The following is a 24476-nucleotide window of genomic DNA, read 5'->3' as shown; positions in this document are numbered from 1 at the left end:
AGAGTTTAATTGGTTTGACAAATAACTGATGCATTTACGACTGTGGTTTAACCGCATCAAAAATAAATACAGACATCTGATTAGTTTCGGATACTTATCATATAATCAAGCAAGTGATAATATCAACCTATTGATATATTTAATCTGAATTTTTCACCCTTTTCATATATCATAGAGTATGAAAAAGTGACCTATTCCTGCGGCTCATGTCTACCACGAATTATATAGCAATCCCCCCCTCCTCCCCCGAGGTCGCATCACGTTCCATTATATTTACAACGATTCGTGAACAAAACAGACATAATAGGTAAAATAGTCAAAAAATGATAAAACGTGTTCCCGGAGAAACTTATGTATAGTCGCAATACAGTGCATAATCGAAAAGGTAATATAATATGAATGCATGTGTCCTTCTTTTTAAGCATGTTACACGGTTTAGGAAAACAGATCTTTCAACCTTTTTTCTCGACATATAATTATTTCGCCAAAAACTGTATTCTTTTTGATTTATTTTAAAAGTGTGTGTAGTGTAATATATTATAAGCCTGTTGATATTTTGCATTCTTTTATTTACATATGGTTCTTTGTCTCTTACCGTCTGACTTTATTATTCGTGCACTGAACTTATTTATTTTCAAGAGAAATATTTAAATCAGATGAAACCGTCTGTCGAACATAGTGCATACACCCAAATTGCTGTATCGCTTTGACTACTCACAATGTACACGTGTACTTTTGAGATAATGTCATAATGCGTCTATGAGCAAACATTATACGTGATAAATCAATAGCGGGATTTAAATATGATAACACATTTAAAGTTCAGCAAAGATGTAATGTATATTATCTTACAAACAATCTCATTATACAAAGACCATGAATTATTTTCTCAAATGAATACAATTGAGCAGATCCGTTACGCGTCGTTAGTACTAGCTTTGCATGTTATTTAAAAAAAGTTTATATGACAAACTGAAGTATTTCTTTTTGTTACAATTCAACGGTTTTAATTTCAATTCATAATTACTGAATGAATATTTCATCATCGCTTTGGTTTTATTATTTGATGAAACAATATACTATTACTGGTTAAAATGCAAGTATAAAAATCAATAGACACATGTCGTTGAAATTAGAAATATATACATTCTTTTGAATAACGGTCAAAGAAAGATAACCTATTTTACAAATTTCAAATAAGATACTATCAGAGTTTAAATATTATGAAATATTAGAACGGAGTTCATTTACATGATAAGTTTGATTTTAAGCAATTATCATGTATAATAATATAAAAAATAAAACACATTCTAGCTGACAATTTGAAGAGAGATATATAAAAACACATCTGACGAAATAACCTTTAAATCTGACTGTCTAAGTTTCTGTTGGATGCGTTCACCTTGAAGTGCGCGGCTTTCTCTAAATTGTAACGAACTAAGGCAAGATAAGTGTTTTGTTATTATATTTACCTTTTTCAAGTATTAATATTATAATCATTTTTATTATTATTTTAATTTTTATCATTATTTTAATTTAGTCGACAGAAGAATGTTAAAACAACTTTCTTGATTTGATGTGTGACCGAGGAATACGCCTTTTCTTCACACGCGTGTATTAAATTCGTTGCTTTGTATTTATCATTTATCAACTAAAGATGGCGTATCTTTTGCAAATTATCGTATCTTTATATACGCATCTGACGTACCAGTCGGTCATCGTATTATCTTTGAATTTTTGTATGTATAATTGTGAACATTGAACCAACCATATTTCAGTTTGATCAAACACAGTTGTATGATTTGGATTGTGGATCATATCTATATGAAATTTTGATTTCGCAAACCTATCCACGAGTAGTATTTTGCCTAGATTGTTTTAACAAGTCAATTAAAATAGTCCCTCTGACTATTCAATTAGCTCTATGTGTATCACCTTATCTTCAATTTATTCATACTAACTTATTGAAAACATAATCGTGTGAAGGACTTTATATGCATAAATAAATATTTGGCTTTCGTTCTTACTTGTGAGCGAGTTGATTTAAGCCCCACTGATGTAGACGAAACGCGCGTCAGATGTACTTTATTTAAAGCCTAGTATTTGTTCTCAAATTGAATAGCATTGATACAACTTCATAAAATACATGTATTTATATTCAATATACATTTCGATAGACGCGAGCTAGTCATGTTAAAACGACGTGAATGGCGATTTACACTTAAATAATGTCACTTTTAACAAGCCAGAACACGTAGCAAAGTTATTTGATAATATATTTTGTCAACCAAAAATATGGCATTTAAATCTTTAACAATTTATTCAATCTCTTGTTTATTGAAATCAGTCGCCCGTTTTTAAGGTTGACCAAACATGTATTAAATATTCGTATTACTTTAAATAACACGCAGTAAGGATATTTTCTGTACAAGGTATGTTTAAATTTTTTGTTGGATTTTCTATATACTTTGCAAACAAATTTATAAAACAGAGTTAATTCAAAAGAAGCGAGATGATAATCCTATCGTATAACATGTTTCTCGAATTAGATTCAGGATGCATATTTGTCACGGAATAGTTTAAAAAGCAAAACATTTATAATGTCCAAAAAAAGGAACGCCGGAAGCGTCTGAATAGAACAATTAAAACCGTTTGAAATTGTTCTTTCCCACACTGAGAGAGAGTTGTTATCTTTTATAATACATAAGTGCTGTCTATGTAAAAACTATAATAACAAAGTAACGAAATTTTAAATATTCATCTTATGCAACTTTTGTATGGCGCTGTCATGGCTGGCGGATGAGGCATTCAGTTTTATCCTTGTGCGTCTGTCTTTATGTCAACAAAGTTTCTGTTTTGTGAGCACGTTATTGTGCCACAAACAAAAATGTATACCTAATGCTTATTTTTTTTCAAACACTGATCACTCTTGAATGTAAGTGGCGTTGCTATTATCGTTCTTACGTTATATCCCTTTTTTAATCGAAAATTGTTGAATAATACATTAAGAAGCAGGGGCTTTTGTTACCCAAACACAAATTGTTCTTTTAGTTTTACTGCTTTAGACTAAACAAATCCAGAAGGATTATTTTTATTAGAATTTGTAATTAGGGTAAATTCAAATGTCGTCTCAAAAAATTATAAACTTACACATGGAAATATGTTTCACAAAACTTTCTGTAATTCTTTGTTTCATATATATATATAGTTTAGATTTGGTAATGCCTTCAGATGTCATTATTTTGGTAAAGAAAGTATAATCATTTCTTATGTTAAATGTAATTCCGAAGCCATCATGCAAAATTAAAACGGGTTCTCCAATTGTAACTAATTCTATCTTTCAAACTAGTGCATTTATCCTACTCCGCTCCCATATGAAAATATGTCGCCAACATCACTCAAATTCAAAAACAACCTTTCCGGTGTTACAAAATCAGTTAACACTTGGAATGAGAAACTGTGAAACATGCAACCAATAAAGTAACAATCAAAATCTGTCAGAATGAAAACAATGTAGCGAGGCTTGTAAAGTTCCTACAGTTATCTAGTATCAAAAGTATTTAGGTATGAGAAAACCTTTCACCCAACATGATTGCCAAGGATAAAAGGAAACATTAATATTCATCGCAAAATATAGTCGAATATAATGAAAACAACAAAAGAAAATGAAACAATTACTCTATCCGAAGAAAAAGAATTCAAGAAACAAATATGGGAATAATTGCCATTGAATATCGATCTTCTCGAATTTCATAGCAAATATCTATTCACTACTTGCAGATTGTATAGTCTTAACACGGCCAATTTTGACGATTTTTGTAGGGTTTTTCTGTTATTGAGAACGCCTCGAAAGATTGAGAGATAACATTATAAGTAAGACAATATCGACAAAAATTTAAATGACTGTAACCATGTGTTAACTCCTTAATCATAATAGATGTTATTGTCCTAGCTAGACAATTTTTCACAAATGTTATGGCGTTTTCCTAATCTGGAAGGCTGCAAACGACTAACTGAATCAAAAAAACAACTAAAAATGTTGAATTTTGGTCCTTAATGCTCTTCAACTTCGTACTTTATTTGGCATTTTTAACTTTTTTGGATTCGAGCGTCACTGATGAGTCTTTTGTAGACGAAACGCGCGTCTGGCGTATATACAAAATTTAGTCCTGGTATCTATGATGAGTTTATCTACATTGTAAATGGTTTTATTTTCCATTTTGAAACATTCCTGCAACTCTTCGTTAACTTTGCGGTGGTCTCATTTCTTTGTTAAGACTCCTCTGATCAATTGTTTCGAATTTTTTAACGGCTAAAACAATTTTACGAAATAACATAACCAAATTCCAACCAAAGTTGATATAAAAAACTGATAGTTCTTTGTTTCACTTAGTTTGAAAATAACATTTTTTCAACATAAAATTGAGAATGGAAATTGGGAAAGTGTCAAAGAGACAACAACCCGACCATGTTGATGTTTCCATAGAATATTTAGGTCGACAGATGGTTTTAATAACTGATTATCAATAACTAATAGATAGTAAAAATAAATTTATTGAACATGCGAATTGAATTCCCCATTACTTTTAATTATTTATATATACAATTTCGATGTGACTGTTGAGAAAAGGATTTGTTTTTAGTATAAAACATGTTTCAGGGAATGGTATCGTTTTCTGGTTTGATTTCTCGTCTTATTATTTGCTACTTGTCTTGTTGTTTAATCAGTTGCTATTGATTTTCATTGAAACATTTATCAAAGTCTTTGATAATCTTGAAAACGTTGAATTATTGTTACTATACTTTTGAACAAAAATGAAATGGTATATTGTGCGCATCTTGGTCATGTCTGCATGTTTTCTGTAAATACATTTTAAATTTCACGATTAACAAATTGCATCGACAGATGATGGACTGTACACTCGTGTGTATTGTGATATTGTTTTAAACAGTTGTAGGTTAAGTACATTTTCGTGTGTGAATCATTATATTACATAGGTTAATACACTGATTACATAGATAAAGAAAACATGCTTGTCATCTGCAAATATATTACGTTAACGTTGATAATTGTCAAAATGGCTGCTCAAATTTACCTTTGTACAAATTATGACCGCGCCCACAACTCTATCGTATTTCTATATGTATCAAAAGGTTTTCAAAATTAGGTAAACATTTTTTTAAATGACATACTAGTTTTAGTGAATAGGTCAACTGTTTCAAATGTTGATAAATGTTTTTAGATTCAGTCGAGCATAACACATATATTATCCTTCTTGGTGTCATTCTTTTTTTATACGAAACAGCGTGGTCATAATTTCATAGCATTTGAGATTACTTCCCGTCTTTTAATGTTTGTAGTTTTACAGCCTTAATATTTGTGAGACTTGAATTCTATCAAAACAAAGAAAAAGTCACTATTATAAAAAATAGTAAGCTTAGTCTGCAACCAGTTTGAATAAAAACACAATTGTTTATGATATTTACTTTATATCTTCAGAATTAATATGGAATCCACAGACTGAACAGAAAGGTACGTATTGAAAACAACAACAAAAAAGCACATGCAAAGTCGATGAAACGTTAGACCGTCAACAAAAAAAAGGTTGGCTTTAACGTGATTGTGGTAAAAGATTTATTTAAACCAAAGTTTAGAAAAATTGGTTCAGAAATATAACAAATCAAATGAATGCGGTTCGTGCATTTATTAACACTAGGTCGATACCACTACTCATTGACCGTGAGAAACCAAGCGTATCATAAACTCAGTGCTTCGGTATTGAATTGAATATTTTAAACTTTTCTTAAATTTTCAGACGATCAATATATAAGTTGTTGACAAAAACGAGTTCCGACTATCTCTATTGGAGGTACTGTTTTTTATTGTATCGTAGTGATGTGGTTTTTGTGGATAGCTATTAAACAAGGTTCAACCCACTTTTTTTAAAAATGTCCTGTACGAAGTCAGGAATATTGCAGTCATTATCAAGTTGTCCTTTTCTATGTATATAGATAGACTCATCATAGATACCAGGAATAAATTTTGTATTTACGCGCGTTTCGTCTACAAAAGACTCATCAGTGACGCTCGAATCTACTAAAAAAAAAGTTAAAAAGGCCAAATAAAGTACGAAAATGACTTTTGTTTTTTGTTGCAAGTCAGTGTTTATGGTGTTCTATAGTTTTCCGCAAATAGTTGACGTTTTTAGGTTTAGGTTTTAACCGTACTTTGTCCCCTCTTAATCGATTTATGACTTTTAAACTGCTGTATACTACTGTAGCCTTTGTTTATATCTTAGACATCTTGGGATGTCGTAACATACGCGGACATTTCACTATTGTGTTGTTGGTTTCTTTTTTCTTTCTTAAAACTAGTACTTTCTTTTAAAGAAATTTATTAAGGCAAAAATAAATAATTTCTGAATCACGCAAACACCGTTGTCGGTACTTCATTTTTATGTCTGTTTGTTCACTATTTATAAGTTAAATAATTTTCGACATTTTCTTATTCATTTAGGTCAGTCTACAGTCTTTAAGTCAGAATGTTATCTTTTCCTCGGTCTTTCAATTTATCACCCCATTTTATCTTTTGATTGCACACCATGTTTAAACCTAACTGTGCATTGAGATAAAGTAATCTAGATCAGTAAATATCACGAGTGTTAACCAAAGGCCATTTATTATCTGACAAATACCGTTATACGAAAAGTTTTAAGATACCAAAGTATCAAATCTACATCGCATTGCATGTAAGTAATTTATTACCATTTATTTTTGTTGCTAAAAGTGATTAGTATGAGCGCTTTTAAAAACACAACGACGAGTCTGAGAAAAATGATAAGTAAAATAACTTAAAATTGTCTTTTTTTTAACGAAATGAAAACAAATGAGATTCAAACATTGTGTGATCACAAATCAACGCTTAGACATACAAGTTTAATCGAATGTTTGTTTCTAAATTAAACAATGTGTCAAAATTGTTATAAAAAAAAAGAAAACATTGCGATCAGACTTCTTGTTACTGGAATGTTAATATGCCTTTAGTGGATTTCTTTCCCTATGTTTACTTGCTTTGCACATAAAAACTGGTGAATAAGTCAACGCTCCTCGAACCGGTTTGACCATAAATGTGGGTTTAGGCAGAATAAGTCAACGCTCCTCGGACAGGTTTGACCATAAATGTGGGGCTCCTCGGCCATGTTTGACCATAAATGTGTGTTTAGGCAGAATAAGTCAACGCTCCTCGAACAGGTTTGACCATAAGTGTGGGTTTAGGCAAACACAAATCAAGTCTCTGAAATATTTTAGATATTTGAATATTATAAGTCGAAAGTCTTTCGCAATCTCAATTTGAGTTTTATATTTCACTCGAACTTGAATTAGTACGTGTGTATTACTTTTAAAGTATTTCAAATTATAACAAGATTAACAGAAAAAAAAACACGAAAATATGTATAATGAAACCCATACTGATCTGTTAATAGACTGGTGTGCGAATCATACAACTGATTCATTTCACAATCAATGTACTCAACAATTTAACTCTACAAGGCATAATCTAGAAAAACGTGTTCAACAGTTGAAATGAGTATAATATTAGCTACACATGCGTGCTAACAACGCAATGAAAATTATATGCCTGGTATCTTTCTTGAGTCTTATGTCAACGAAGTTGACGTCACCACCTACATGTGGAAGTTTTGTGTTCGAAGGCATCCATCTATTATTCAAAACAGTGTTCATTTACACGACATTTAAATCACTGAAACCGTACAGTATGTCGACTCTCGTGTATATTATGCAATAGACAGGTTTGGAACGCTGTTATGAAATAGATAGATTGCAATGCTCTGAAAATTTGTATTTCAATATTGTTTTCTACTTTTTTTTATATACACCATTGATCGGTTTTATTTTTTTGGTACTGGGTATATAAGCTTGTTTGTTATGAGTTTGTGTTATAGAAAAGGAGTTTGTATTATAGAACATGAGTTTGTATTATAGAACATGATTCCAAAAGTAAGTATAATTAAACAAAAAGATGACAGAAGTGCAATTTCTGTTAAAGTATCAACTTATTATCTCAATCAGCTGTATACATTCTGACTTCTGACAATAGATAAGTGTTTTGGGAAAATATAAATTTGAGTCATTGTGTTTGTACACACAATTCATTTATATATACTGTAAAATAGTAATAAGATATCATCGGGACGATGTAAAGTTATCAATAAAATAAGAACAGACAAAAATGGCAAAAAGATGTCCTTGAACGTGCTCAAGAAGTTTGTGTAAAGTTGTACACATAGAAAATGCTTGACAAAATTGTTGAAATTCCAACATTTGGTTATGAAAAATTAGACCGAGAAAATTGCAAAGATTTTTTTGCAATAAGTTTGCCATATGTCGTAAGGATTAACCGACAAATAGTGTTATTCATTTGAACTATTTTAACTTGACTTATAAGGGAAATATGATTTCTTATCCGATGATGAACAAATAAAAAGATGCATATCTGTTTATCCTTTTCCCTTTTGAGGGACGATTCCCAATAAAAAAATGTTAAAAACATATGTAGGATGGACAAGAATACCGCAACAAAGCTTTTTCCTGTAACTAAACACATACATTATGCATTCAATATATATCAACTTGGTTTCTTTGCACATTTTTGATATAATTAACCTCTTCCAGTTTACCAGAAGGGTCACATTGAATATCATTGCATAGCTCCTGTACGCTATTTTCGAAATTGCGTGAAAGTTTGACCTTTTTTAAATTAAAAAACACATACTCTGAACTGTTGAAAGTCACTTCATGAGGTTGTTAACACGAACATCTCCTTCCAATCATTTTGCAGTTGACTTTTTGGTTTATCATTTATTTATAATTTAAACCTTTCGTGAGCTTTAACTCAGATAGAAACTCATAAACAATATAAGGTTTTCTATTCCCTATGACAGACTCTCAAGTTGTGTCCTAATCATAAGGTTAAAGGATCACTTTTGAATAAATATGCATATATGCAAATCAATACTGATGCAGCAGTTTTTGTTGATATAAGTTGACCTTGACCTCAATTTTCAAATTATTATACAAGGATATCATATCAAAAGACTTCAGATCTTTCGTGCGTTTGACTATCAGGAAAAATACAGCACAGTTAAATGATCAATGGATAGTTTCATTATAAGATGTTACAAGATCATATTGAATAAACATTATCCTAATGTAGCTAAAACTTGTGTTCGTTTCCAAGACGACACAATATCAACATAGATAGTGTTTGTGAGATGATAAAGTCAATGCTTTGCGTAGTATCTATATCTTTTTTCTGTGGTTTGTTTGGTTCCCTTTTGCTCAATCGGTTGGCTATCTTTATTAATTATGTCGATTGTTTTACAACATTAAACAAAATCATTTGACTTTTATCGGTGTTCTCTGCATGTAAATCTTTTTTTATATATTCTTGATATGTTTGGATAAAGATTTTTGACATGCTACTTTTACAGAGGCTATATTTTAATTTTAAAGAACATACTCACGCACCATGACAAATCCAAAAGTATTATATTTCTGAAACACCTGCATAGCGGGACCAATCGGCGATGAACCATATTGTTAAAAGGATCGTGATTAAAATCATTTTAAACAAATGTATGATAATCATAGCTTTACTGTGAATTGTCAGTGATAAACAATCTGTAAAATTACAAACATTCTGAGATGATGGTAGTTGTGTTTTACACATAAAAGTTTGAATATAGTTTGGAGGCACAAAAGATATTTTACACGCATTTTTTAAATATACATTACAAGTGTATCATATCTTTCGTTAATCAAAATAAACTTTACACTGGTATATTTTTGTTCCTTTTAGAAAGAAAGAGCATACATCAAACATATTGCGCAGAAGGAAACTAGTGTAAATAATGCTGTAGTTCACAACAGGTATAGTATTTTCAATTACAGGTTAAGCAAACTATATAGAAAAATCGAGTATGACAACATCAACAAACGACGATCAATGAAAGACATTGGCCATCCATGTACAGAATGGGGTTTGGTTAAATATCTTTGCTGGTGCCTTACCGTCTCATAACCTGTAACAGTGATGCTACATGTACAGCACAAAATGAAAGCAAACTATAAATATTAGTTGAAAAGACAAAACTCGTCAGATCAACCAAAAAAGCACATAAACAACTAAAAAAAAAAACACTAAATGCACAAGTTACAGATCAGAGAGTTTTCGAAGTCCCTGAAAGCTATTTACAACAACTATAAAATCTCTGCTCTTAATCTTAAAATCGGATAAGTTCAACCCAAAAGTCACTATGAATCTGAAATAATTTTCAAATTGGATATACAATTTTTTCAATCAATCGTTTTACACTCCCCTTCACAATTTTTATAAAGGTTTTCCTCTAGTATATATTTATGATCATGCTTTAAAATAAAAATAGGAATCTTTATTTGTTTACGTAGACAAGTAATATATAGCTACATGTATGTGCATGATAAGAAACATAGCCAATGATTAAACATAAATGAAGAGGATTGTACATATGAACGTTACCAGATCTGCAGTAACTGAACAATGATAACAGTGTCAGATGAGAATTTGTTCTATCATTCTTAGAATTCATTTCCTTTTTTTCTAAAAATCATTATTTCAGTTTAAGTCTTGATAACTAAGATTAACTGTTTACTGTGTTACCTTAATTTACGAGACTTATCTGTTTCCTGTTTAAGTATATCTACTAGAAATGACTGTTTCCTTCTCACGTATATTTACTGGAAATGACTTAATTCCTGTTTAAGTATATTTACTCGAAATTTGTTTCCTTATAAAAACAAATATACTGTTTTTAAATCCAAATGGTCAATTTTGTTATGAATTTTATCGCAAGTGAATGTTGTTCTAAATATATTAATACATTAAAGACAAAACGAATTCAAAAACAAAAAAAGTGGATAAAACAGGAAAAATCAAATCTAACAATCAATTATACAAATAGGGAAAAATAATGTTAAGCGCAACTAACAGAGCCAAGGTAAATAACCTATTTAAAGTCATCAAAAAAGGGATGACATATGAAGATTAAAGCAAGAAGACTAAGACGTATATTCCAAACATTTTTGCAACTGTCATACAGGTGAGATGTTTGGCTAGCAAAACATCCTGGTTTAATCCCCCATTTCTACACAAGGTAATGTCTGCACGAAGTCGTTTAATGTGTTTGATCTTTTTATTAAGTCATTTGATTAGGAACTTTCTTTTTTGTTATTATTCCTCTAGTTCGGTATTGTTTTCTTTTTACTTTTTTATTATTCCAGAATAAAAGTATTGTATTGAAAATAAAAATCATAAACATATGTTGTGTTTTTTATTAGCCATATGCATGTTATTAATAATCTTGTTCACAGACAGAACCACATAAAACAAAATCCATAAAAGTCGAACTTACGGATGCATAACAATGGAAACAACAATGAACAACTAAAGGTCAAGGTAGATCGACTTGGTTATTGCTAATACTGACTTATATCATATTTTGATATTATCCGTTGGTGAATTACTATATTACTTAGAAACTAATCTTCTACTCTATCTGACAAAGCTTACCTCATATTATTTAATTAGATAATAAGTCCCCTACCGACAAAGTAGAATTGAATTTTAGGTTGTCCGTCAGTCTGTCCGCCAGTCTGTCCGTCAGTCCATCCGTCAGCCGGCAAATCAGTTTTCCTGACTCACTTTTTCTTTATGCTTGACGATATTAATTTGATAGTTGGTGTATTGTTTTATTATGGCTAGTTACAGGTAAAGTTCGATTTTCATGATTTTAGCTTTTTTTCTTCTTTTTCATTTAAGCCCTTTTCCCTAGAATATGTTTTTTTTGGGTAAAATACTTATTAATTACTTGATTTCTGTTCAAAGGGAAATAACTTATTTTTTAACCTTCTCTAGAATTAAATTTTTGATGAAATACTTATTAATTACTTGATTTCTGTTCAAAGGGATATAAATCTTTTTTTAAATATTTGTGAAACATATTGTATTAAGATAAATGACATTTAGGATATTTTTCCTTTTCTTTAGTAAATTTTTTGAAGAAATTACTGATAGGTTTGTTCGTTATTGTCTGTAAATTGAACCATGACTAGATCAAGTTAGAATTTCGTACCATTACAATAAATTTTTAACCGGTAGGGGACTATGTATTGCCATACTTACAGATTGCTTGTTTCTTTTTGGTGTTTTTTTGTTTGCCCCATATACAGCTCCCAACGATTGCACGTGTTTACATATCAATTGAATGATAATGTTTTATTTCTTAAATTGTGTCATTTTCAAAGTATGTATATTTATGTATATGACATTAATGCAAAACAATATGTTACGATATTCTCAAGACAGTTAACATTTTAATATTTTAAGCGCGAGGCTTGCGAGCTATTTCAATAATCAAAATGTAAAAGAGGGACGAAAGATACCAAAGGGACAGTCAAACTCATAAATCTAAAACAAACTGACAACGCCATGGCTAAAAATAAAAAAGACAAACAGAAAAACAATAGTACACACGACACAACATAGAAAACTAAAGAATAAACAACACGAACCCCACCAAAAACTAGGGGTGATCTCAGGTGCTCCGGAAGGGTAAGCAGATCCTGCTCCACATGTGGCACCCGTCGTGTTGCTTAAGTGATTACAAATCCGGTAAATAGTCTAATTCGGTAGGTCATATTCATGAAAGGGAAGGGGATTGTAGTTACGACGTAAGGAACATATCCGATATCATTTGTGAAACGGTTATTCCATAACGGTCAACCAACTCGTGATGGCGTCCGTAAAATTTACGAAGGGATGATTTCAACTTCACCATTTGGAACTCTTGGTTTAATAGATTCCTTGTGAGCAGCAAACCTCTATCAAGAAAATCATGATAGGAAATGCAAGCACGGGAATATCGTATCAATTGGGAGATATATACCCCGTATGCAGGTGCTGCTGGAATGTTGCTACTTAGAAATGGAAAGTTCACAATTGGAAAGCTGAAATCATCTCTTTTGTCGTAAAGTTTTGTTTTCAACCGACCCTCATTGTCAATTTCTAGATGTAAGTCAAGATATGAAGCCGACTTAACTGTATCTGTAGTATCCTTTATCTCTAGTTCGATTGGATAGATGCATTCCACATAGTCACCAAATTTTGAATTGTTTAGTGAAAGAACATCATCTATATAGCGGAAAGTAGAGTTAAAGGATATTGCTAACTTCTTATCTTTCTTCCTAAGAAGTTCCTGCATGAAGTCAGCCTCATAATAATAAAGAAACAAGTCGGCGAGTAGAGGGGCACAGTTTGTTCCCATTGGAATGCCGACAGTCTGTTGAAAAACACGTCCTCCGAACGTAACAAATATGTTGTCAATCAAGAAATCAAGCATCTTGATAATATCAGTTTCAGAGAATTTTTTGTTTGAATCAGAGTGATTCTTTACAAAGTAGGATTTATCCCTCCCTAAGACAAGATACTTGTATCTACGTTGGCCATTCTTTTTTATGAAGCAAAGTAATATCAACTCTTTCAATTTGTCTTTTAGTTTGGAATGTGGAATACTTGTGTACAGGGTAGAAAAGTCAAATGTTTTAATACTGTTACAAGATGAAAGAGAGTTAGATTGTATGTACTCTAAAAGATCTTTTGAATTTTTAAGTATCTAACTGTTGAGAGTGGAAAAATATCGTAACACACGAATTATAGTATTGAAATATGTTTCTCTAAAGTTAGTGATAGGTTCAACAGTGTCATATATTTATGATATTAGAAAAATAGAATTTTGCGACAGTAAAACCAACGATTGACATAGTTTTACATAAATGTATTGTAGATAGTCTTGTTATGTTTATATCCTCAAAGCACTCGTTTAACCAAATAATCATTAAAGATTCGAAGCTACGGTACATGTAGATGATAAATGTATTTAAGTTTAACTAATGATGTAGTTCGAACAACTCTGAATTGCATTTGTCAAATGTGAATTATTTATATATCTCTATTGACATCTTCAAAGATTGTTTCACATCTTACTCTTTAATTAATGACATAAAATGAAAGTATTTTAATTGATATATATTTAAACGTTATTAATGATAATTTTTAAAAATATGAAAGAAATTAAGGGCAGGAGAGTATATTTTTGCAGATTTGTCATGTTTTCATCAGTTGCTTCGTATGTTGAACATTTATCAGCGACAAAGTCGCCCGAAAATGTATTTTCTATATTGAACAAGCACATCTGCTACCTGCATTTTGTGCTGCCTAACATTGGTGTTCATCCTATCACTTTTGCAAAGTAATTTATATTCTGTCCTTTTCATATTTCCTTTGAGTAAAGGTTTAACCCAGCCTCATTTTGCTGAAAGTTACTACATTTGCTGGAGTTCTGAATTTTAATACGCTTCCAAACTTTTATAATGAGCATCACTATTTAGAATAATGTAGACGACGTAAGCGTGCACGCATATGGTGTGAAATATTATATCTAGTATATGTTTATAACTGCTTGTATTTATATTAGTTAACTTAAAGGAAATAGCGTTTTCTTTTTAAATACTGAGCGTCCGTTTTAATTTAAAGACCCTCAATTCTAAACATTTAAAAGATGTAAAGTATACTTATATGTAGAAACGGAAGAAGCTTTAAACCACAAAAGCTAACAAAAAGACACAATAAACAACAGTCAACATTTCCTGTTGAGGTTGTAACCTTGGTTTCTAAGAATCTCAATATTTATCAACGGTGATTTAAGAAAAGATCTGAACAAAATATTTATTGCACATTTGGGATTAAATAACTGTAGTCAATGCAAAGTAATTGTCCAATGCAATATGTGTTGCTCTTTCGTATACTAGTATCTGTTCATCATGTTCATCAGCAATCTTGTTTTGTCCGATTTGGCATTTCACATTGCTTTCAATGTGGGATGTTATGATTTTCTTTCATGTATGAATTAAAACATTTACACAACGTTTTTGTATAATCCTGTTGTAATGGTATCCCTTATACCAGGGTTTCCGCTGGCGGTCGCCATTTTCGCAAATTTGCGAAAAAATAATAATTGTGGCGATGAAAATTCGTCATTTGCGAAAGAATTTGGCGAAAGAAATATATATAGCGATTTTTTTTACTCCATCTTGTTATCTACTTTTTTTCGAGTTTCTCCGACTTAAGCCGATCAGACAATACTCAGAATTCACCCTGACCTCATTAAGATTTGGACAGAAAATCAATAATCAGCTGATTGCATTTTATAGCTATCGACAACAAAGGACTAATTAATAAAGGTGTTGATTGAATTGTTTGACAAAATGATATGGTTAAATGGCTTCCGCTAAATGTCACATACACACACACATACGGCACGTGTTTGAAGCAAATTTTTGACGTCTCCTCTCCTTTTAAAGATAGTTTAGAAAAGAAAGCTGTTGTTTTGAAGAAAAATGTTTAAAAGCAAGAAAAATCTCCAATTTAAAACTTTAATTGTCCTCTGACTTTAGGTAATTGATTAGGGAGACTACTTTAAAGTCGTTTGAGTGACACACCTGTTTCAAGCATAGTTTTACGTCTCAACTTTTTCATTTACGATGGTCAAGAAAAGAAAATTGTCGTTATGAAGAAATCCATCCAAAAGGTTGGGAACAACCCCTCGAATGAGAGAAACTCTTCAATGTAATGACTCAACAGGAAACGAGGGATCAGTTTCATGTGATAAAACCACTTCTTAGTACAAAAGGGCACATTGATCAGTATTATTCTTTTAAAGAAACTTTCCCTACGAACTATACTGGTATTATACGATGAAAGCATGTCAATCAAGTTTGTTATATTCCAGGACTTATACCTTCTTTATTATTAAAAGTATAGTGGCCCCCTCATTCAGAAAAGTTGTTTAAAATACAATGAATATTTTTCCCTTTTAAGTTAAAAAAAATTCTGTTGTTTTCAAGTTAATGTTTAGTGTTTATTCAAAAAAATGTACTCTAAAATAAGATTGAGAGAATAATCATTGACACAAAAGGGCAAAATCATCTTATTTAAGGGAGGGGGGTAGAAAAAAAGGTAAATTTTAAACGAAAAATATATTTATGTTACTTGGCGAAAAAAATAATGAAGTGGCGAAAAATATATTGTTTTGGCGTAAGAGGTGGCGAAAAAAATAATTGCCCCAGGGGAAACCCTGCCTTATACGTTTATTAAGTTCTTATTTATTGAAAAACATAGCAGTTATTGGAAAATAGTCATATTCTAACGTATGAATCGATTGGTTTGTTTGTTTAGGTAACTAAATCTAATGATGCATTTCTACTAACAATATAGTGTTTCGTCCAAGCCTTGTTATCGGAAATGGTTGCTAAACTACAAGAGTAGACTTCTTCTAATGCACATAAAAAAATATCTTAATAAAAAAGGAACAATGATATGTGATAACACTACAACACTATAAGTTTCAATCTCGTTTAAACCTAAAACATTGTATTATTAAAAGTTTCGCTCTCTGATTGTTGTTGAATTTATTTAAGGAATGACTGTAATAGTGTGGCGGGTTATTATAAAGTATGTACCACATGTTATTTTGAATAGACAGAAAAAAAATATTACAGTCTTTCCTATTATAATTTAATTCTAAATTCCGTTTTAAGCGTGAAAAACGTTGATAACGTCACGCTTACATGACAAAATTATGTCGATGAGCTGATAAATAAAATTTGTCAGCCAATCAGAAGAAGGCAATGCATTCAAAATTAAATTATTGCTGTTTGTTATTGGTGTCAATAACATTTCCGTAAACAGTGTTCTTACATTCTTAAATCACTATGAGTGCTAGTCGATTGATAATTTCTTAAAAGTTTTTTTTTCAAAAGCATTTATTCCTAAAACTAAAAGGAGTTTTAATATAATTATTATAAACACTTTTGGTCTATACTTAAAGCAACAAACTTGTTTTTACTAAATTATTGAAAGTAAATTGAACAATTTGAAATTCAAATAAATGTTATGTTGTGAAAAAGACGGTATTGTCTACAGGGCATCCTGGTCACGTGATTAGTTATATTCGGAATGTATGTTGTCATACGCATAGTGGCAGAATAGACTGTTACACTTTTTTTTTATTGTATGATACTGTAAATTCAGAAATTATGGCATGCATTTATTAAAGCTATTTTCTCATTTAAAACTTAAATGCGAATTAAATTTTTGCGATATCTGGAAAATCTTGCTTAGTTCCTAAAATACGAGTTCCAATTATTGCGATTATGACCCTGTCGAAATTTTCGCAAAAACAACATCGCAAAAAATTCTGAATTAACAATAATGTTTGAATCTGAACATTGAAAAAACGTTTAGTAATTTTACTTTAACAGAGAACAAAGTAAAAAAAATACAGCAGCTGTAAAGAATGTTTAATTTTATCATTAGCGTCAAATTACATCAAAAATACAAAATATCAATAATATTAAAGTGATTGATATGCAAGCAAGTTAAGAAAACTTTGTAAGTGGTCTACTTCGGACATGAATCTTCGACTTGTATTTGTGGCATGCTGTATACATTCAATGTGAGCATGCCATGCATGTCCTTATTTGCAAATGCTGTTGTTAACAAGATTAGACAGTTGGGTGATAAGGTATACCGTAAGGAAACGTATTGTCAAATTTAAATTAACAAATATTGATTTCAAATAGTTTAAGATATAATAAATAAAGCATAATCCCGCCATATGTGCATGGGATGTTTTTTGGAAAATTGGTATTGAGGTAAATCTGTGTTTGTTGCTCGATCCGTGTCAGGTCGAGTTTTAATTGAAAATAAGGGACTAAATGTGGCATTAATGTTATTAGAGTAGAAGCACTCGAACATATCTTAACAATGGTGTGAAGAATACTTTGACGACATTTGAGGTAGAACATTTGAAATTGGTTTAAGGAAAATGTTTTTGCATGTTTCTGTCCTAAACTGGCTCTAGAATATTTGTGATTCAATGTGAAGGTTTCCTGTAACCCAAGTCAAGTAATACTTCTGGGTCTGGATGGGGTTTACATAATGGAGAATAATGAACAAGACAAATAATGAATACAAAAAAGCCATAAAAAAGACTAGAGAATATTGGGGTTTATAAGTAAAAAGAATACATGTTGACAAAAATATATGTAATACAATACTTAATAAATAAACTCATTTAAACATAAACAATTCACAGATTTTTTTATAATAACATCAATATTAATTGTAAAATCCGTTAACGCTGGATGTTAAAAAAAAATAAAAAAATGCACAAATATAAAAAAAAGTCAGGACTCCCATCGAGACTCTCAAACCTGTAACTACAATTTTTTTTCGATTTAGACAGGTAATTGACGCTAATGTTTGACGTCTATGCAGTATAAATTATTGACAGATGCCAACATCTGTTACTCTTGTATTTTATTTCAATAATTTTATGAAACAGACCGTAGCTGTAGTCGATCGATTGTTATAATGAAAATTACTGACTGAAATTGATGTTTTATATAAGTAATCAATACTTATTTTCTATTCAAATAAAGGAACAAATATACAGTAATGTGCAATTATCATCGTTTACCTGTGGAATATTCATCAGGTTTATAATAACAAAGCAACAATACAATTGTATTGTCGATTTTTTAATTAAAAACGTAAATAAAAGCGTCAAGGCATGATGCGTTTAATTATGAATAGAAGTATAGCATCTATTTTTTAACCCGTTACTCACGAACAATTACCATGGTAACAGTATTATTCAAAGAAGTAATCTAATTTCTTTTTGTTTTTCAGATGATGATATATAAAGATGTGATCAACACACTTATCTAACCTTACACATATTGTTATTATTTGAAAACTTGAGAATGAATAAAGTGAAGTCAGAAAAGAAAGGGCCAGGCAAAATAAAAAATCTTCCCGGCCGACCTAGGACTAAGTTAAAGAAAACAAAAGAACTAAATCGTTTTAATTTGGACATATCTGAATTCAAGACTCTCAACTTTGTTTCATCAGATTCAGTGCTGCGCAAACGCTGTCCAAACTACTTTGCCAAATGTCCCCGCGTAACATTAAGCCGAATAAACACAAATCATGCGAACAATCAGAGTAGAAACGCTTTTGATATTTTTGATGCGAAACTGCAAGGACTGGATAATAACAAATATTCAACTCCTGAAAATATCAAAGGAACCGTCAATGGAGACGTTTCAACGGAAACCGTGAAATCCAACGATACGACTCTCAAAATACAGGAAGGAAATGCATCTGAAAATGCACAAATCAGAGAAAATCAGATTGTTCTTTCAAATAATATTGTCACAGAACTAGATGTCACAAACTTAAAATTGACATTTAAGAATTTAATCAATCATAAATCATCGTCTGTATCAGCGGGTGATGAAATATCATCATGTGAGCAGTCAGGTGAATTCATGCAACCTGTATTGAGCTCGGATGAAGTATCTGTCACTGATAAAACTAAAGATGTAGACATGATTTACGATGATAATCAAAATAAAAATGCAGGTAAAGAAAATGATTCATGTTTAAGTGAAAAACAAAACAACAACAATGCGACACGTGTATCATCAGACGACACGTCCTTAAGTGAAACATGTGGGAATTATTCGAAAGACAATATCATTAATCAGTCGGATAAGTTAGCAAATTTACAGGAGGACAAACAAAGTGAAATAAATGAAAACTGCGAACAACCTATACTTTCCGAGATAATAACAAACACGGCGTCTCAAACTGTACATTCCAGTTCCCCACCAGTGTTATTAGCAGTAGAATCGGTTGAAACTCAATCAAACATTGAAGACGTTCCTTATATGTGTACTAACTCTAAAGCGGATGAGGAACTTCCAAAACCTATTGAATCAAAACTTCAAAATAATGAGCAAATATCGGAAATCGAATTAAACAAGAAAGAGGTCGATAAAGATCTGCAATGTACAACACTCAATATTTACGTAGTTGAAGAAAACGTATCCCGAGGTCAAGATACTATAACCGAGGCAATAACGCCGTTAGAAAAAGATTCTGAAGTAAGCAGCGTTAGAACTAATGATGTGTCTAGTGTAAGAACTGAATGCAGGGTACAGGTTGGTGTAGAAAATCAGCCTGGTAGTACTTCAAATCAAAATCAAGAGATATCAACACCATCAGATTTTCAGTTGGATGAACTACCGCAAAGGTCCTCACCTAAACTATCAAAGAACGAAAAGAAACAACCAATAATAAAGAAAGAACATGAGGAAATAATTATAATGAGGAAGCCGCTGTATCAGCACGATGGTTACGATAGCGATGCAACAATGATTTACGATGAGGAAGAAGATAAATGTGCTAGGATTGTATGTAGAAAAGGTTCGGAGTGTAATTCCCTAAAAATCAAACAGACCCAACAACTTTTAAGACTGAAAAGTAAAATAGAACAGTCAGCTGAAAACCGTAATGAAATAGTAAAAACACCAGAGACAATGGAATGTATTGAGAGCCTATACCCACCATTTCGTGGAGAAAACCTCGATAATTCAGATGATTTATCTAATAAGACATCATCAGACATAGATGAAAATCATCTCTTTATTGCTGAACCGTGTGAGACGGTTGATGATGTTAATCGAGTTTCTAAAATACACAACTCAGAGAAGAAAAAGGACAAACATTTTAAGCCAATAAATAAAATTCGTATTGCCTTGAAGCAAAAAGAGAAAAAACATGAACATTCAAAATACCACATTCAAAATAAAGAGAAAAACAATGGTGGTATTAAACCTGCAGCAAACAAATGGGAAGAAGTAATGACCAGCTGTGATGCTGTAATTTTAACAGATTTGACCATATCACGTGGCATAGCAAAAAAACATTCTGAGAAGACAAATAAGAAAAATAAATCAACGTCACCAAAAACGAAAAAGACTGAGAGAAAGAGAAAACACGATACTCAGGATGACATGGTTTTGAAAAACATAAATAAAATCTTCCCAAAACCGAGACGGAAAAGGACAAAAGGTATGTAGAATTAATAAACAAAACAAAAGGTATGTAGAATTAATAAACAAAAAATATATCAAATTAAAATGTTTTTTGTGATTCCAGATTTGTTTCAATAACAAGTGGAACAAACGTCAGTTTTATCTTTATAACTTTGAATTCCAATTTAATAACTTTAAACTGATATTGGTCTTAAAACCAGGTTCAACCCACCATTTTGTCTTCAACATCAGCAGTGATCTTACCAGTATCGAGAAAATCTGAAACTCAAACAACTACTTTTGAAATATTTATTTAGGTGAAATGTGCTACTGTTCAGACAGTATGAAGCTAACCAAAACAAACTGTTCTTTTAATGTTATCTTTCCATCTACAACTAACAATCCCATCTTAACTCATCACATCTCAAGTCTCTCTTTATGAATTTGAAATTTCGACCGTCTTAAGAGGATAAATACTGTTTCACTCTCGACGTAGCGGTATGATCTTGAATTTTCTTTCCCATTTATCATTTCGGGACCTATTATAGCTTCCTATGCAATATGGTTTTTGCTCATTGTTTAAGACCGTACGGCGACATATAGTTATTCATTTCTATGTCGTTTGGTTTTTAGTGAACCGTTGTCTCATTGGCAATGATACCAAAATCTTCTTATCTTTATAAACATTTTGTTATGGAATGTGTTTTTATGGTGGTTTGTACTTTGCTCTTAACAGCCGGATGTTAGCAACCAACTGTTCTTTCAAACCACTTAAAATAAATAAACGTACTATTTGAACCCACTACCAACTTTTTGTTTTAGAAAACTATTCTGTATATTTTTGATCGGTTTTTTATTTCAACATGTACATTGATCGTAAATCTTTACTGCTTATTCTTCATTATGAAATGTGCACAATATTCATGGTTTATTGATCTTAAAGTATTTACAAGATGCATAGTGGGACAACATACAGAAAATTAATGATAAAATCAATGCCTAACAGGAAGTAATTAATTCAACAATTATAACTCAAATAAGAATTTTATGTTTCAAAAAATATTGATCACAAGGCGGCTCATGGTCATTTTCTTAAATTCCATGTTAACAAAACTTTAAAATTTTCGAAAAACCAAGGATTTTCTTATCCCAGGAATAGATAACCTAAGCCGTATTTGGCACAACTTTTTTTGAATTTTGGGTCCTTAATGCTCTTCAACTTTGTACTTGTTTGGCTTTATAATTATTTTAATCTGAGTGTCGCTGATGAGTGATATGTAGCCGAAACGCGCGTTTGGCGTACCAAGTTATAATCTTGTTACCTTTGATAACTTTCATCTATTCATTTGTCGTGTTGTTTCGATGTATTTTTAGAAAATTAAACGACTTCACCGACATTCCAGTGACTTTATATGCCTTGTGTCAAATTTTTCCATATAACAGAATCATACCTATTGACATACTTTCACTCTCCTATTTTAAGAAATACACGTTTTAACATTTGTTAGCACTGAAACAACATATGTTGCTCAATTATTATACTTCATTCAATAACAAATCTATCATTTAGAACTAAGATGACGTGTGAAGTTTGAAATTTGAACTTTTTTCAACCATAAAACTTTCAGACTTACATACACAATGTTAATTGTGTCGAACATAAGTTATCAAATTTTACATTTTGATTTAAGTATTGTTAAAAGTGAGGATAGAATTTACATTCAGACAACAGAAGACAAATATGTATGAAATTCGTGTAGGGATTCATGTATTTTAAAGTTCGCCAATTGGAAGGACTATTTACGCATACTTTTTTTAATTTGTCATGATGACGTATTTTACATTATCTAATGCCCAACTATAACATAAATAATTTGTTATGAGTTAGATTTCTATATCCGGGTAAATTGATTTGCACATTTACATCGTCTAGACTTGTACAAAAAAATCTATTTTTCACTTGTTAATATTAACTCTAGTGACGTCAAAGAGTTGCCGCATATTGTTCCAATAATTTCCTCTACATTGCAACCGTTTCCGTTACTAGCATAGTAGAGGAACTATAACTAGTTTTATTTTATATTGGTATATGGGGAATATGTCAAAGAGACAACCCGACCAAAAATCTAATAACAGCCGAAGCCACCAATGCAGTCTTCAACGCAGATAGAAAATCTCGCACTCGGTAATGGTACTCCACTGGCTAAAAAGTATAGTCTTAGCTAGATAATCTCTACTTGTTGGATTTCTCTATTGTAGATACTTTCCAACTTCGTACTTTAATTAACATTCTATAGAGTTTGCCTCGAGAGCCACAGATGATTCTCTTGGAGACAATTCTTTCTATTCCTCTTATATTTGATGCATTTTAATTTGTTTAACTTTGCAACCCGGATTTTTTTTTCTCTCAATCGATTAACGACTTTTGACCACTGGCATACTACTGTTGCATTTACCAGATATACTGTTTACACACCCCAGAGAGTCAAATAGATATTAACACATATACTGTAGATGTATTATTAAGTTACCCGTGAACCACTACTTCTTTTGTAAAACGAATTACTAGTTTACTATAGGCCTGCATGCAGACTTTTGTAAAACCATTAAAATGCAAGGTATCCATAGTACAAAGAAACCTGTGTGCTATATTAAAAAAAACGTATAACGTAAAACCATTAACCAAATCATTCTGTGGTCAATGTTTTCAAATTACGTTGGGACGTTCAGAATCGGTAAAATAATTCAACCTTACAACAAGATAAGGATTGAACCTTTTAATACAATGGGATACCTTGATAAGACTTGTCTAATTTTAGTAGAGTTCACTATAAAAATGTACGTTCCTATTTAATATGCTGTGTTGCAAAAACATGTATCAATCCGTTTGTTGAACTAGTCAACCTATAAGTCAAGGTAAAAAAAAAATGTTTCCTTTTTTATTATAAAAATGTGGTTCTAAAGTTTATAAAAGTTTAATTCCACTGTATGTAGTATTTTTATGCCCCACCTACAATAGTAGAGGGGCATTATGTTTTCTGGTCTGTGGCTCCGTTCGTTCGTTCGTCCGTCCGTCCGTTCGTTCGTTCGTCCCGCTTCAGGTTAAAGTTTTTGGTCGAGGTAGTTTTTGATGAAGTTGAAGTCCAATCAACTTGAAACTTAGTATATATGTTCCTTATTATATGATCTTTCTAATTCTAATGTCAAATTAGAGTTCTGACCCCAATTTCACGGTCCACTGAACATAGAAAATGATAGTGCGAGTGGGGCAAATTGGCAACGTCATGGCAAATAACGTAAGATGTTCAGTGTCTCAATCAAACACGCTCGTGTTAACACAATGGGAATAAATGCACAAGTGAGAGGTTTAGCTAGCAATAAAACCAGGTTTAATCAACCATTTTATATAAATGAAT

General features: G+C 31.4%; 1 protein-coding gene across 12 annotated transcripts in view; it reads left to right on the top strand.

Annotated features, from left to right (window-relative positions):
* The window catches only part of LOC143075600 (uncharacterized), a 56775-nt gene that overhangs the window by 12430 nt on the left and 19869 nt on the right, over nt 1-24476 (top strand). For 9 of the 12 annotated variants that reach the window (XR_012978362.1, XR_012978361.1, XM_076251081.1 and 6 more), the window contains exons 2-4: nt 5501-5533; nt 9881-9951; nt 18869-21097. Coding sequence is in view for 10 of the 12 variants with exons in the window: in XM_076251081.1 (XP_076107196.1) it covers nt 18943-21097 (2155 nt within the window). In the remaining 2 variants the exon portion in view is untranslated. Of the gene's footprint in view, nt 1-2383; nt 2433-5500; nt 5534-5574; nt 6750-9880; nt 9952-11493; nt 11516-18868; nt 21098-24476 lie in introns of those variants that run through there. The other 3 variants (XM_076251076.1, XM_076251078.1, XM_076251079.1) reach the window with 3 other exon arrangements.

The sequence above is a fragment of the Mytilus galloprovincialis genome, chromosome 5, assembly GCF_965363235.1.
Source record: "Mytilus galloprovincialis chromosome 5, xbMytGall1.hap1.1, whole genome shotgun sequence".
Lineage (NCBI taxonomy): Eukaryota > Metazoa > Mollusca > Bivalvia > Mytilida > Mytilidae > Mytilus > Mytilus galloprovincialis.
Note: the sequence above shows the minus strand (reverse complement) of the source record. Positions and strands in the feature narration are given on the sequence as shown.